The sequence below is a fragment of the Nyctereutes procyonoides genome, unplaced genomic scaffold (assembly GCF_905146905.1).
Source record: "Nyctereutes procyonoides isolate TBG_1078 unplaced genomic scaffold, NYPRO_anot_genome, whole genome shotgun sequence".
In the NCBI taxonomy this organism is placed as follows: Eukaryota; Metazoa; Chordata; class Mammalia; order Carnivora; family Canidae; genus Nyctereutes; species Nyctereutes procyonoides.
Window position 1 is genome coordinate 73,603,045 of NW_026575052.1, and position 15,548 is coordinate 73,618,592.

Consider the following 15,548-nt stretch of genomic DNA (forward strand, 5'->3'; position numbering starts at 1 on the left):
CAGCATTGGTGTACTGCTAGCTCTATTTTTCAAGGAGATACTTGCAAATGTTGTTCACTTTCAGAATGAGTTATCTGAATGAGGTGGTTGTAACAGATACATTCTCGTTGAATCCTATCCTTGAAAGAAGGGAAAGATAAAGTCTTCTCTGCTATCCCTTTTCTGAAATCTTCTCCACACAGCATATGAGTATAGTGCTAATTTGAAGAGGCCATCCAAAATTTTCATTTGCACCACACTCAGAGGAGACTGTTAACATATGATTTGCTATGAGTTGGGCAAATGCTAATGAGAATATGCAGAAATACCTCATTTCCTAAAGAAAACAACTTGAAAAATAATGTGTAGGTAGGAATAAATCATATTATAGTTTAGAGCACAGACTTTGGGAAAAGTGAATGAAAGACATCAGACTTTAACTATCTCTACATACTACCAGACCACAAAAAAGGAAGAACAAGTACATGTCCCCAGTGAGAAACTCTGAAGGACAGACACAAAATAGAGGTGACATTGAAACTTGTAAGGGCAATCCTGTGCTCTGTAGTTTAAATCCTGACCTGTCAAACTATTATAAGAAAGTAATTAGATCTGCTATCTAGGGATGAGTAGTGACTTTTTTCCCCTCTGTTTATAGGCAGCTATAGATGAATTTATGCCTAAAATCTCTAATTGCTTTCTCTATGGTGAAAATAGAAAGATTTTTATAAGTTTGTTTTTACTAGGGAGTCTCCACTGCCAGATGTTACATAAAGGCATTGAGTTTCTTAAAATGTGTTTTGTCCCCTTAGCAAGCACAATAAACACAAGAATCACCCTGAGGAATTCATGAAACTCAGACTCTGGGTCCTGCTGCCACAAAGTCTAATCTAGTAGCAAATATGGGTGCCTAGAGGTGGCCTGAGATGGGGCTTTTATTCTCCAACACCCACAACAGCTTTGCCTTGTCTCCCCAGCAAAATGAGAATTAATTCAAATAAAAACCTTACATGCATTTTGAAATGTGAAATGTAAGAAAATTTTTCTATTTTTTAATTAAAATGAAACAGAATCTGCAAAAACCGTGAGCATGCTCTGAAATCTCAGCTTAAAGACCCTTTACTTGGTTCATTCCTCCCATAGGCAGGTAGCTGATGCTTCGCCCCTCCCACATAGGAATTCTGCATCAGCCCATGTAAGCAGGTCTGGTGCAGGGCCCAGATATCCACATTTATAAGAAACCTCCAGGTAATTCTGAAGCAGTCTATTACTCATTCTAACGTTTTATCAGTTCAGTGGCAGCCACCTGCCAAGCATGAAATGTTGAAAAACACTGTTGCAGTTCAGTTTATGAAAATAAGATAAAAAAAAAACAAACAAACAGAATTGGATAGCAGCTTCCCTCCCTCCCCCAATAGGTGAGAGCTTGGTACTAATGATGCCAAGCTGCATGAGAAATGTTGTAGGATCAACAATTGTACAAACAACCTATCAACTCTTGAGGAAAAAGAAATGTGTGCTTTTGTCTTTGACCAGAAAGGTGTGCCATCTATATGTGTATAGAAAAGGCAAGTAATTTAAAGATTCTGTGTGTACATAGAACAGACAAGTTATTTCTTGGCCACTGAAATAAGGAAAGCCACTTGGACAATATTTAAAAAACCATATATTTCTCAATAGTGATAGTTCCACAGACACAGAACTGATGTAATTCCTTACTTCTATCACTGTTTTTCTTAGCACCTTCAGTAGCCAGTCCTGAAATCTTTCCTTGTACACATTCTTTTTTTTTTTTGCTGATTCTTCCTACTTCCTTTCTTTTTCTTTCTTTCTTTCTTTCTTTCTTTCTTTCTTTCTTTCTTTCTTTTTCTTTCTTTCTTCATTTATTCATTAATTCATTCATTCATGAGAGACACACACAGAGAGAGAAGCAGAGAAGAGACACAGGCAGAGGGAGAAGCAGGCTCCTCATGGGGAGCCTGATGCAGGACTCGATCCCAGGACCCCAGGATCATGACCAGACCCAAGGCAGATGCTCAACCCTGAGCCACCCAGGTTCCTGCCTTGTACACATTCTTGACCACATACTAGATGGGGGTAGTTGCCAGCTATCCCATCAGGCCAGTCTTTCCTTCTGTGCAGCAGCGTATCTACTGAAGGCAGCCAACGGCTATCCACTGTCCTGTATGACTATCCTTTTTGAGAAATCTTGTGGTTTGGAACTCATCCCTTCTGGCCTGTAACTAGTCCCTGACCCTATGCCTTCACTGAGAAGCAGCCATCTACCCACCGTTCCACAGTGTCTTGGTTAATCAGAATGACTCTCTGCTTTGGCTTCATGCACATATTACTGTCCCTTCTCATCCTGCCACCCTGAAGCAGCCAGTCCTGAAACTCAGCCAGGCTTCTGCCTCTCAGAGGCCGGCTCTCAATTCTTATAGTTTGGCTAAAAGACAGGTTACTCAGAATTAGAACACTGCCAAGAACTTAAGTATCACATTGTTCCAGAAAATCTGTATTTCTGGAGTTGGCTCCTACTAAGCTTGAAGCCCAAAGTCACTAAGCCCTTTGGACATCTGTATTAGTTGGCTCAGGCTGCCATAAAAAATACCATAGACTGGGTGGCTTATACAACAGAAATTAATTTTCTCATAGTTCTGGAGGCTGGAAAGTCCAAGATTAAGGTTCCAGCGGGTTTGATTTCTGTTGAGGGTTTTTTTCCTGGCTTGTGGACAGCCACCTTCTCACAAAGTCTTCACATAGTCTTTCCTCTGAATGTCCCCAGGGAGAGAATGAGCTTTCTGGTGTCTCTTCCTATAAGGGCACTAATGTCATTGGACCAGGACCCTCGTTAATGACCTCACTTAATTACTTCCTTAGGGATCCATCTCCATACAGAACCACGTTGGGGGTTAGAGCTTCAATACAGAAATATGGGGGGACACAGATATTCAGTGCATAACAACATCCTGAAATAAAAATGTGCGGGGCCACAGACAGAACTCCACCAGTTCTGGCCTTACTCATTTCCAATTCACTTCCCCTTCCTCATTGGTCTGCTCCCCAAACTCCAGTGCTTCTTGGTACCAAATCTGCAAGGCTTATGATAACAGATGCAAACTATTTACATTTACTTATTTCTGCTCAGAAAGTACCCAGAATTTATTTTCAGTTTCTAATTATTACAGTGTTAACCAAATAGTTGCTAATAACATAAAAATGTGTTGATTAGTTAGACTGAGATATCTACTAGTCTTAATATTACCATAGCACTTAAACCAAAAATCACTAAAATTCTTTCTGCTCTCCTTTCACTGCCATATTCAACAATTTGATATTAACTCAGGTTTATTCTCAGGAACATCAGAGATATTAAAAGAGTGTAGTTTCTATATTTTAGGATGGCATTGATAAATCCTTCAACAATGAAAAAATATTCTTAGCAAAATGGCAATTTCATGAATAATTGCCACTACCTGAAACTCTAAAGCATAAGAAATTTTGAATTAAAATAATGAAAAACACTTTACACTGTATACTCTTAAATTTTTCATTTTGTTTGAGAGATACATGATTATACTACATGAAAAGAAATACATGCCCTGCACAAATTTTTACCTATAATTTCTTACCAATAAGAATTTTAAATATCAATGGTGTTTGAAAGAGTAATACGTGCACATAGTAATGATTTGAAATGCAAAATGATTATGAAAATCATTCCCCTTTCGTATTCTTGGTCTCCAGCAATTCACTAATTCTCCTCTTTAAGGATAAGTACTATTAATAGTTTCTTGTATATCCTTCTAAATTTTCTACGTACTCTAAAGCATATATACATTCTTCCAAATCATTTCAGTGGTAGTTTATGTTTGTAAATATATACATGCCTACACATACATATATTGTGTGACACTTCTGCACTTTGCTTTTTTCTCTAAGTCATGGAGAATGATCTCATTCTGTTTAAAAATCCCATGGTATGCCATTCAATCATTTAGTTCATCTGTCCCTAACCTAAACATTTTTATTGATAGATACTTAGGTTGTTTCCAATCTTTGGCAATATATGTCTTTATACATTAGTCCATTATGTGGGAGTGGGCCTCCATGACACATTTTTAAAAGTAGAAATGACGTTTTATATTTTAGTATTACGTATTTCATATACGTTTTAGTTAAACGTATTTCAGTTATACGTTTTATATTTTAATAGATAACACCAGAAATGCTTAAGAGTACATTTTCTCCATAGCCTAAGAAAACTTTTTGATTTATCTAACTTGATCTTTTAAAATCTTTTCAAACCACATGAGTGGAAATAATATATTATAGTTTTAATTCGTATTTCTCTTACTTGAAGTAAGATTACATATTGTTCCTTGTTTAACAGCCACTTGTGATTCCTTTATTCAAAATATTTTTTTATTTTGAAATAGGTTGTTTTTTAATTTTATTTATTTCTTCATGAGACAGAGAGAGAGAGAGAGAGAGAGAGAGAGAGAGAGAGGGAGAAGCAGGCTCCATGCAGGGAGCCTGACGTGGGACTCGATTCCAGGTCTCCAGGATCACGCCCTGGGCCAAAGGCAGGTGCCAAACCGCTGAGCCACCCAGGGATCCCCTAAAATAGGTTTCAATTTAGAGAAAAGTTGGCTGTCATGTATGCTGCAAATATTTTTCTAGGTTTTCATTTCCTTTTTCTTAATTTTTGATGTTTAAATGCCATGAATTTTTACTATATGCAAATTTTAACATGCAGTTTTATCGATATTTTCTTTTATGGTTTCTGGGTTTTGTATTATTATTTTTTTAAAGGGAGAGAGAGAGTGATAGTGCATGAATGAGGAGGAGGAACAGAAAGGAAGAAGCAGAGGGAGGGAGAAGGAGGAGGAAAGAATCTCAAGTTGACTGTGCCCTGAGTACAGAGCCCAAAGTGGGGCTTGACCTCACTACCCTGAGATCATAACCTGAGCTGAAACCAAGAGTTAGATGCTTAACCGACTGAGCCATCCACAAACCGCAGGGGTTTGTATTATTCTTAGTAAAAATATTTTCAATTCCAGGATTACAAAGTAATTTTCTCTAGTTTTCTTCCAGTGTATTTTATATTTATGATAGAAGAAATTAGCTTAATCCACATAATGTACTTCATATCCTATGGAAAATAAAAGACTTTTGCAATAGCATTGTATATCAGTGGAACAAATATAAAAAATAGTGTTAAAATAAATTGGTAGTCATCTGTATTGAAAAGAAGTCAGACTCCTATTTACTTTTTATAACAATAAATACAAGGATTGAAATATGATCTTAATTTTCAACTTAACATTTGGAAACTTGGAAATAGAAAAATAACCACCGTTGCAAAAAAAAAAATAAGCCTAGCATTGCTTTACTTCCCATTTTATTTGCATTTATTTATTTAAAATAAATACTATGGGGATCCCTGGGTGGCGCAGCAGTTTGGAGCCTGCCTTTGGCCCAGGGCGCAATCCTGGAGACCCGGGATCGAATCCCACGTCGGGCTCCCTGCATGGAGCCTGCTTCTTCCTCTGTCTGTGTCTCTGCCTCTCTCTCTCTCTCTCTCTCTCTCTCTCTCTCTCTCTGACTATCATAAATAAATAAAAATTAAAAAAATTTTAAAAATTAAAAAAATTAAAATAAATACTATTATACATAATTACAATTTTATATCTTGATGATCATCATAAGCATTCTTTACATGTTAACACATTGTCATATAATGTTAATTTTTAGCTACATAATATCTCATAAGTCTTATTTTTTAAAACTGTATACACATTAGGAGTACTCAATAATTTCCAAATTATACAATCAGTTTTATTAGATTTCATCTGATGCTAAAAAAAATTGCTTTAAAAGTTTCTCCAAGATAATCTCTAATTATTGAGAACCAGAAAGGTAAAAACAGAGAATAGTAAACACTGCTTACAAGAGCACACTAGTGTAAAGTTTTGGGGATCAGCTGTGTTTTGAATGTATTTTGGAGGAATCTGATAAGTTACTTAAAGAATCACCAATTTAAAGAAGAAAAAAAAAAGAAGAAGAAGAACCAGGAGGAAAAACAAAAGTCCGAGCTGAGCTCAAAGACTAAAACTTTATAAATAGCAAACCCATAAATGGTAAATCATATGCTATTTATATTTTACTACAATTAAAAATGTTTAAAGAGTTTTTACTCTTTAACACTTATGTAATACTTATTTCTTGCAAATTGTAGATGTTCCAAATTCTTCTAATTTTCTATTTTTTTCTAGAGCAATCTAAAAGTGCTATGGATTCTTTCTGCAAGTTATTAACTAAAATGATGCTTGCTTTTTAAAGTAGCTGTGGAAATTGGTAATGAACCAATTAAAAAGTGTTTTTTTATCTTCTTTGCCTTCAGCAGAAACCTCTCATTTGAACAATAATCCAAGCAGATTAAATGAAAATATCTCTATAGCCCTCTAGCTAGTCACACCAACAATGTAATCTTAACCCATCATAACCCCATTAGAAATAGCCAAAAAAACATTTAGAATTATTATTTTTTAATATTATGTTTCAGCCTCAGAGCTGTTTCAGTTGAAGTGAGAACAACATTTTGAGCTGTTTTCACATTACACCTACCGGGTTTCTGTGAAGTATTAAAAAACAAGAAAAGATCCTGAAAATAATGGTTAGCATTGAAATAATGGATACACATAAAGAAATCTGTCTCCTGATTCAAAGGCAAAACATCACACATAAACTTAAGAAGACATATATTTAGTTTTGCATTTGTGGTTGAGTCTTCAATACATTTTCAAGTTGGATTATTTGCAATTTAGTGAATCTCAAGTCTATAAAAGGCAATCTGGATGCTGCTGGGGGAATGTCCACCTCCCATCCCCATCAGTGAGCCATTACTAACTTTATGTTTTGATGACTTGTCCTTAAAATTCTTGTCATACAAAGGGTAGAATAGGAAGCATGATATGTGTGGTCTGCTGATTATAATAATGCCTCTTATCCAGCTGTAGCCTATGATACCACAATTAGAGAAACATTTCATGATTCTTCTGCCGTGTGTTACAAAATTGCTAAATTTTGTGAGACATTCAGACAGTCAGAGTCATAAAATGTCAGCATTGGGAGGTCTTTAGAGGAGTGTCTGCACAGTAGTTAAAGATGACAGATCTAGGGATCCCTGGGTGGCGCAGCGGTTTGGCGCCTGCCTTTGGCCCAGGGCGCGATCCTGGAGACCCGGGATCGAATCCCACGTCGGGCTCCCGGTGCATGGAGCCTGCTTCTCCCTCTGCCTATGTCTCTGCCTCTCTCTCTGTGTGTGACTATCATAAATAAATAAAAAAATTTAAAAAAATGACAGATCTGCCTATGCTGACAAAGAGGACATCCCAAGTCATCTAGACCCTTTATACCTCCCACTCATAAATGGGTGAGCCAGCCTTTAAAAGAAGTGGTTAGAGATAATGACAAATTAAGTCCCTAAACATTCTCTGAGATATGGATGTCATCAAATAATAGACAAACTATTTTAATAAGCAAGCACAGCTTTATGAAGTATTTTTGAAAAGGATAAAAAATTACATATATATATAGAAGGATAGTAATAATATATGCTATTAGTTAGCATTTTCTATGAAATAGGTATCAATAACAGATTATTAGTTCATTTAATCTTGAACAAAAGTCTTTCTGAGCTAAATACTTTTAGTATGCTATTTTATAGATTGGAAAATTGAGGTGCATGAGAGAAAGAAATTTGCTAAAGATTACAACAGCTATGCCTAGTTTGACTTATGAACCTATATATTTTGATCAAACCCATATTTGATTTGATTTAAGATATTTATCTTAAACTAGATGCTAGACGCTTCTCCAAAAAAAACTGAATTTCAATTGCTGGCTTCTGTAGGAGTTAAGAGAGCTTTTCTGAATTTATTCTTGAAATGGCTAGGGTCCAAAGTCAATCCTGCAGTGCTTAGTATGTATTCCCCGTCTTTTCCAGGATCGGACAATGTTGGACCAGCTGCTGTGAACTGCTACTTTATTAATTAGTTACCTAGACTCCCTTTGTTTTCAACTGAGTGATGTATTTGAGCATCTGTGCAATATTGTTATTTTTCTGAATTATTGATGAAGTGACTAGGACAGGATGCAAGCAAATTACTTGTTGCCAATGTTTCAAATAAAGCCTGGATCCCCAAGGGGATAAATGGTGCTTTCCAGAGGCAAATGTTCCTAGGTGAATGTTTAAGCACTAGCAATGGGTAGACTCCTCTGTGGCTGTCATGGCAAAGGAAGGTCCTAAATCTGGAGAATGTGCTTTTTGTCTAGACTCATCCCAGCTGATAAACATTCCCCATTCCTGTCCCCAATCATTACTTAACTACTATGCATTAATGGTCCTCTCCATTTTGTTTTTCTAGAATTTTCTATCTTTGTTCTGCCCATATTTCTGCTTCTCGTATTTTTCTTGCTCATTCCTATTGAATGGAGTCTATCTCCTGGATGGCCCCTCTCCCATTGTCTAATCTCTAACCACACTTACCCCCAGTCCCAAGGAGCCAGTGCTAAGGGAATGTGATGTGTCAATATACAAGAGAAATAAAGAGGCTTGTGAACATGCAGTTCCTAAAGGCACAATGAAAAGAAATGTAGCAATGTTGGTGAATCTGCTCAATTTACTTCTGGCCACCAGACACTTTGGGGAATAGTAAATTATCTAGGAGGGCTGCTAAGATAAACTCAGATGTTCAGAGGTATTCCTCAGATAATCATCTAGATATGGCAAAGCAGATATCACAAAACAATATTATCTCTCTGTTCAGGAATCCTTGAGACCTTGTTTGTTACATTAAATTAGTGAAGCAAATCAGGTGGCTTTACTTATGTCCAGCATCTATCCCGTCACTACCTTCCCTTCATGCATCAGATATCAAGACACTCACAACTTGTTTTGTCTTTAATAATAATAATAATAGTCAAAATAACTCAGTTCATTTTTTCACTAGATTCAGACAGTTAATGGATGCATTCTGTTCTGTTCTATGAGGTTATACACTTGAAAGACAACAGGGTTGGTATTTATAAATCAATCATCATGAGTAATAACTAACTCTCTTCCACTGTTAAAAAAGCCTTCTATAACTGTTATTAATCAAGTCTCTCTAAAGAGCATGAAATATTATTTGGGACTACAATTAAAACATTACTATTTGAAAGTGAGAACAAAAAAGAAGCTGGAAGATTTGCTAATATAATTCTGGAAAGTCCAATCAAAATAAAATGGACTACTTTTTTGTTTTAATCTCTCTTATTGGGGACTTAAAGTGAAAAAAAACCCAAATGATTATAGACCAAATTTAGAGAATTACTCTAAATTTAAATTTAACATACGATAGCCCAAAGAGTGATGGCTGTTTTTTTCTTGGGAGGGAAATGAGTGGATTAGAGACAGGGAAAGAAGGAAAACATATTTTACTTCTGTCTTTTGACTTTTCCAATGCCACACACTGATTTCTCAGACCTTAAATACTGATTACTTAATGAACATTTTATATTTTATTAGTTACCATATGGCAAATGAAACAAAATAGATCTAAAATTCAACACCTTACATTTAATCAGTTCTATATGTCAATTATATCAAAAAAACTAGAAAAGGAAAACAGAGATGTGTGAATAAAAGTGTTTTTATACTCTGAGAAAATATTCTAAACAGTTTTTTTAATTAAACCTCCAATTAGAAAATCATGTAGAAGGGAAGGAGGGCAAATCCTTCATACACTCAAGGTGAGTAATGCATGTTGATCATTATCTTTTTAATTTATGTCAAATTTGATTCCTAATCTCATGCACAACTGCCTGCAATTCTACACACAATTTTAATTACAAACCAGCATCTTTCATACTTAAATCTGGGGCCAGAATTATCTGGATATTGTCATCCTTTCTCTTCCTCATTATTTAAAGTATCACTTACCATCCCCACCTTTTCTCTCATTGTAGTTATATGTACTCATGATGGGTTCATGAAAAAATTAACATTATAAGTGATGGCCACAGGAATTAAAAATCAAACCCTCATGCATAAATCTACTTTTTTGAAACATTTAAAAGATCACCTTAGCAGTCTAATAATGAAAAAGAACCAATTAGAGTACTCATATAGCAAGAAAATGAAAGTAGTGTGATATGCAAAGAACACAGCTTAGTGGTGCCATTAATGGAAATAGTTTTATGAGATGCACAGAGTACTAGTTTTTTTAATGCCTGGAATATTTGTATTCTGAAGTATCTTTTAAATAAAAAGATAAATGAATGTTCTCAGATTCTGTTACCAGTGAACCAGAAAATAAGATGGTATTTCCAATTCATTTTGTGCATTATTTGTATGGATGATTGAAGCTTTTGAAAATTAAAATGCTTAACAAACATTCAGTTTTATCATTTATAAATAAATGGCCAAATATTTACATTTTTAACTATAAACTTAAGTGTATTCATAATACAGTGTGTATATTTAAATACAAAGATGGGTCACAGTAAATTATGTAGATGTCTTTTTAAAAACTATTTTCTGTTTTGAAATGGTGTTGATCTTAGTTAGCAGTAACACAAGACATCTTTGAGGTCACTTCGGTCGTAAAGAAATTTGTATCTATAAAGAAAAAGAGAAGAGGGATGGAGGCTAGATTTTAAGGAGGCATGTGAAATGGGAAAACAGTGTGGTAGGAATGGAGATTGTGGTTTCAAATATCAACTTTCACATTTCACTTTCTTTTCCCTAAATCCAATGTAAAAACAAGTTCAAGACAAATCTGTAGACACAGTCGAAGAGAACTGACAGTCAATAGAATATTCATTTCCGTTTCCCAGACACTCATGTGTCCCTACTTAAAAATCCCAGTCTCCAGTCTATTTATAATAGACTGCAGTCAACTTGATTTAATCTCACTTGTGATTTCTACTTTTCTCCCAAGCCATTCATGGTTCATAACATTTCAAGCTTTCTAATGTGATGAGCACTTGTCAGATGGGTCCATCTGCCTATCACACCTAGTCAATCACAGAAGAGATCCATCAAAAATCTGTTCCCAAGTCCCCTTTTAAGCTGTTCTTAGCTTTACTCACCACATCCTAACGGATCCTTTTGCCTAGAAACCTTTGCAATCACAATGATTGAAGAACTCAACAATGTGTTTTACACTGGCTCCTTCTCTGTCTTCACTGTACCCAGCCTGGTTAAGATACTGAAGGCCATGCGGAAACACTCAAAGCCTGGCTGCTAATGGCCTTCTTTGCATCCACTTCCCTCACCTTACCCCACCCTCCACTGCCAGTACAGGCCAGATCTGCTCTCTATTCAAAAACCCCTGATACCTGCTGGACATCATGCACATTTATAATGCTCAAGGTATTTTACATCACTCTTCCCATCTCCCCTCACTAGGCTTTAACTCCAACCCTCCATTCTGGATAAACAGATGTACTTGAAAGCTCTCCAGATATGTTCACTATAGGTTCAGCCCTGTCCCTTAGTTCAGCATCCAAAATCTCCTGTTCTTGATTGGCCCAACAGGAATGGTCTCCTCTTTCTGCTCCGCCAGCATTTACAGTGAGCCTCTTACACTTGGTCATATACTCCTTCCTCTTCCTGGATTCTAAGCTCTAAAATAGGACCCATAATGTATTCTTCTTTGCATACAGAGAAATATCACATACTGTGCCTTTCACACAGTAGGGACTCACACTGATTGAATAAATGAATGATAAAAGTGCAATCAGGATATTTATTTAGTTGAAAACTTTTACAGGAGATTTTGGCTTCATTTTGATGGAGCTCAGGTAAATGTCTAAATTGTCTCAGCTGTACCTCTCTAAACAGGCTAATGGATTTATATATGCAAGTTTCATGCTAGTATATTTTAAGTAGAGAAAAAAAAGTTTCTTTATATTAGTGTTTTCTTCAAAGAAGATAGAGATCATTCAAGACCCCAGACTTTTCACTAATTTTGAGGATATTTTCAAAGGAAAGTGGCACTTTGAAGCAGTAAGGATAGTATAGGTGTTTGGGTTTTTTTTCCAACCAACTCAGCTAAGAAAAATCTTAGTCATATTGGCTGAATCACTGACATGACTTTTAAGAATAAAGCAATTTGAGAAGGTGAATATCAAAGGTGCTCATATTTTTATCACTGTATGTATAGATTTTGAACAAATGTGATTAGTAATTCACTTTTTAAAATTCAGTGGAACACATAACCTAAATGTCAGAAAATATGCCTAATGTCCATATTATAAAAAAAAACATGGTTATAACATACTTTAAAGTTGCTAAGACACACAATGTAATTCATGGTGTCAGGGGCAATCTTTCAATTTTACCTTTTTCTTTTTTCTCTCAATCCTTCAACACATTAACCCAATGGTTATTAAATGCCATGTAATATACTGGCACAGAAATACACAGAACTCAAAAGATGTGGTCCTTGTTGTATGAATTCTATTTATGGTTAGTCACATAAAAAAAAAAAGCTTTATATACTTATTTGATAGAAAGAGGGAAAGGAAAGGGCAGATGGGGAGGGAGAGGGACAAGCGGAATCCATGCAGAGCACAGAGCCTAACCCGGGGCCTTGATCTCACAAGCCTGAGATGAGGACCTGAGCTGAAACCAAGAGTCAGATGCTTAACCAACTGAGCCACCCAGGTGCCCCATATTAAGTCCTTTCTTTACATAAAATTTAGTAGTTTCAGAACTGAAGCCATTGGCATTCCCTAAAACCACCTCTTCTGCTTGATTTTGTAATTTTGGCTGACAGCATCATTTCTCTGTTTGAAGCCACAGAACTGCCAGGGCCCTCCATATGTGTCACACAAATTATTGCAATATTCTTCCAATTATATGTACTAACCCTAGTCTTTTCATACTTGAAAGCATTAGACAAATGTCTGGATTCAGTTTCTTAAACTCATCACTTAGCTAGTTAAGGACTAATGACTCAAACTGACTCTTGAGGCAGTATATAAGATTGTCTCAATCTACTTTTCTCATCTTATTATGACTTTTTTTTTTGTAAACCTACCTCCAGCTTCACTCAAACTCAATTATTTGCTATCCAAATATACCTTACCCTTTTCTCCTGTGTATCTACTCTAGAAATGACTCTTCCGTCTCTATACAACCACAGAAATTTAAATGTCCTTCAAGAAAGATCTTCAACAATAATTTCTCTATAAAGTCTTATAGGATTTTCACAGATATCTGAGCTTTATAATCCCTGGAAATCCATATTTCATGATTTGTATTTTTTTTTACATTTTTGTAAATTTAAATCCAATTTGCCAACATATTACACCCAGTGCTCATCTCATCAAGTGCCCTCCTCATTGCCTGTCATCCATCCCCCACCCACCTTCCCTTCCATGCAACCCTTTGTTTGCTTCCCAGAGTTAGGAGTCTCTCCTGGTTTATCTCTCTCTCTGATTTTTCCCACTCAGTTTCCCTCCTTTCCCTTATAATCCCTTTCACTATTTCTTATATCCCACGTATGAGTAGAACCATATGATGACTGTCCTTCTCCAATTGACCTATTTCACTCAGCATAATACCATCCAGTTCCATCCATATCGAAGCAAATGGTGGGTGTTCGTCTCTTTTGATGGCTGAGTAATATTCCATTGTGTGTATATGTATATATGTGTACATATATGTACATATATGCATACACATATGTATATATATATGTATACACACATACATATATCACATCTTCTTTATCCATTCATTTGTATTTTCTAAGGAACTCTCACATTTTGCTTCATTCTAATATCGAGTAAACTACATAATTCCAAGGCAGAGGTAGCTTTGTCATTCATTGCTCAGAGTAGGTACTCAAAAACTACTATTAGCCTATTGATATTTCCCATTACAAATCTTATTCTGAATCCTACATATCTGCTAAGCCTCTGATTAAAATAGGAGCAGTAGTGATCCACATTACTCCCTAACCATTTGGAAGACCAATTAATAAAACTCAGTGAAGAAGGGGGACTCTGGTCTATGGTGCTTTAGGCATGGGCACTTTGTGGACTTCCTCCCACCTCTGGATTTCTTTTAACTTAATTCTTTACTTATGCTTCCATTTTTAAGTTTTTCTTTCAGAATACAGGGATATTCTTTGGCTTTTTGCTTATCGCTGGTAGTAGCACTCAAGGATTACCTTTTTCTCACTTCTGGGATATGGTATAAAGAACAATAATTGCCTTTCTAGGGTATTGCTAATCTTGAAACTAACCCCCAAAAGTTGTTCAGAAAAATAAAACCAAAAGATTCCAAACTGAATCTATTTATTTTTAAAATTCAAATGAGTTGCCAGTCAATGTAGGTAGCATTAAAGAGATGGGGGGAGAACCCAAGTAATTAAAGCTAATATACAGGACATGGTTTGTGTCTATATATTCAAATCAATCAATTATATACATTAAAAGAAAAGAAAAATACCACAACAACTTCCTTAAGCATATTTTTTGCTTTCTCTAGGTCCCTTCCCATTTACGAAGTCTAACTATGTTCCCAAAAATGAATTAAAGCATACAAAAAAAAAGAAGGAAAAAAAGTAGAAGGAAAACAGATGAATCTAAGCTGAAGATATTGTAACTACATTTTTTTTTCTGCTGAAAATTTTTTCCAATAGCTATACTCTTTCTTAGGTTTTATTTACACCCATGACTTTGTGATAGAAGACAATGATTTTCTCAATAAATGTCCTTCCTGAATGTAAAGTAAATTAAAAATAATAGCTGTAGTGAAACTGTAGATTATTTAGGGTGAATGGGTAGAAAACCACTTACCCCCAGTTGCCACAGTGATTTCACGTAGGAAATGGCCATAAAATGGAAAATCAAAGGACAGATTCACTCTCTGTAAGGAACAACAACCAGAAAAGAAAATCAATAATGTGCATAATAGTAAATGTAAAATGAAAAGCTTTCCACTTAAAAAAATAATGATGCTTCTACTTGCACCATTGTTATTGCAGTTGCCTATTCAAACCTGAATCCTGGATAGTACTAAAGGATTTATTGTTTTCTGGCAATTAAGTGTTTGAAGTATGTGAAAAGAAAAAAGTTTCACTGTTATGGTCTGTTGGTCTGTTCTTTGCTTACAAAAGGAAATCTGGAAGTTTCCACTATGATTCAAGCTACTGTCTCTAACATCACTATTGCCTTTCAGTTGTCCACTGAGAATCAGTTCAGTCATCATAGTGACCCATTTATTTTATAGTTCCTTTTTGCTTAATTAGTTTTCTCCAAAATAGTAGAGCATGTTATCTGTCAAGTTTGCTGGATAGAACATCAAAAAAAATATTTTATGCAATTATACATTTTTTTGTCTTCTGTACATACCATAATGAAAGGCAGTTTCATGGAACAAGATACTTTGTACCGTGATCTAGACCTGCATATATTTTTATTTTTGGTGTGATGAGTTCTCCAGATTTGGTATATTATGTTCACTTCCAAAAGCAGAGTTGAAGAATAAAAAATGCTGATTACTG

At 35.5% G+C, this 15,548-nt stretch overlaps 1 protein-coding gene across 2 annotated transcripts in view; it reads right to left on the bottom strand.

The window, feature by feature from the left end:
- PLXDC2 (plexin domain containing 2) overlaps nucleotides 1-15,548 on the bottom strand; it is a 455,308-nt gene that overhangs the window by 198,458 nt on the left and 241,302 nt on the right. For both annotated transcript variants that reach the window (XM_055331385.1, XM_055331384.1), the window contains exon 4: nucleotides 14,842-14,911. In XM_055331385.1, the coding sequence (XP_055187360.1) occupies nucleotides 14,842-14,911 (70 nt within the window). The remainder of the gene's footprint in view (nucleotides 1-14,841; nucleotides 14,912-15,548) is intronic.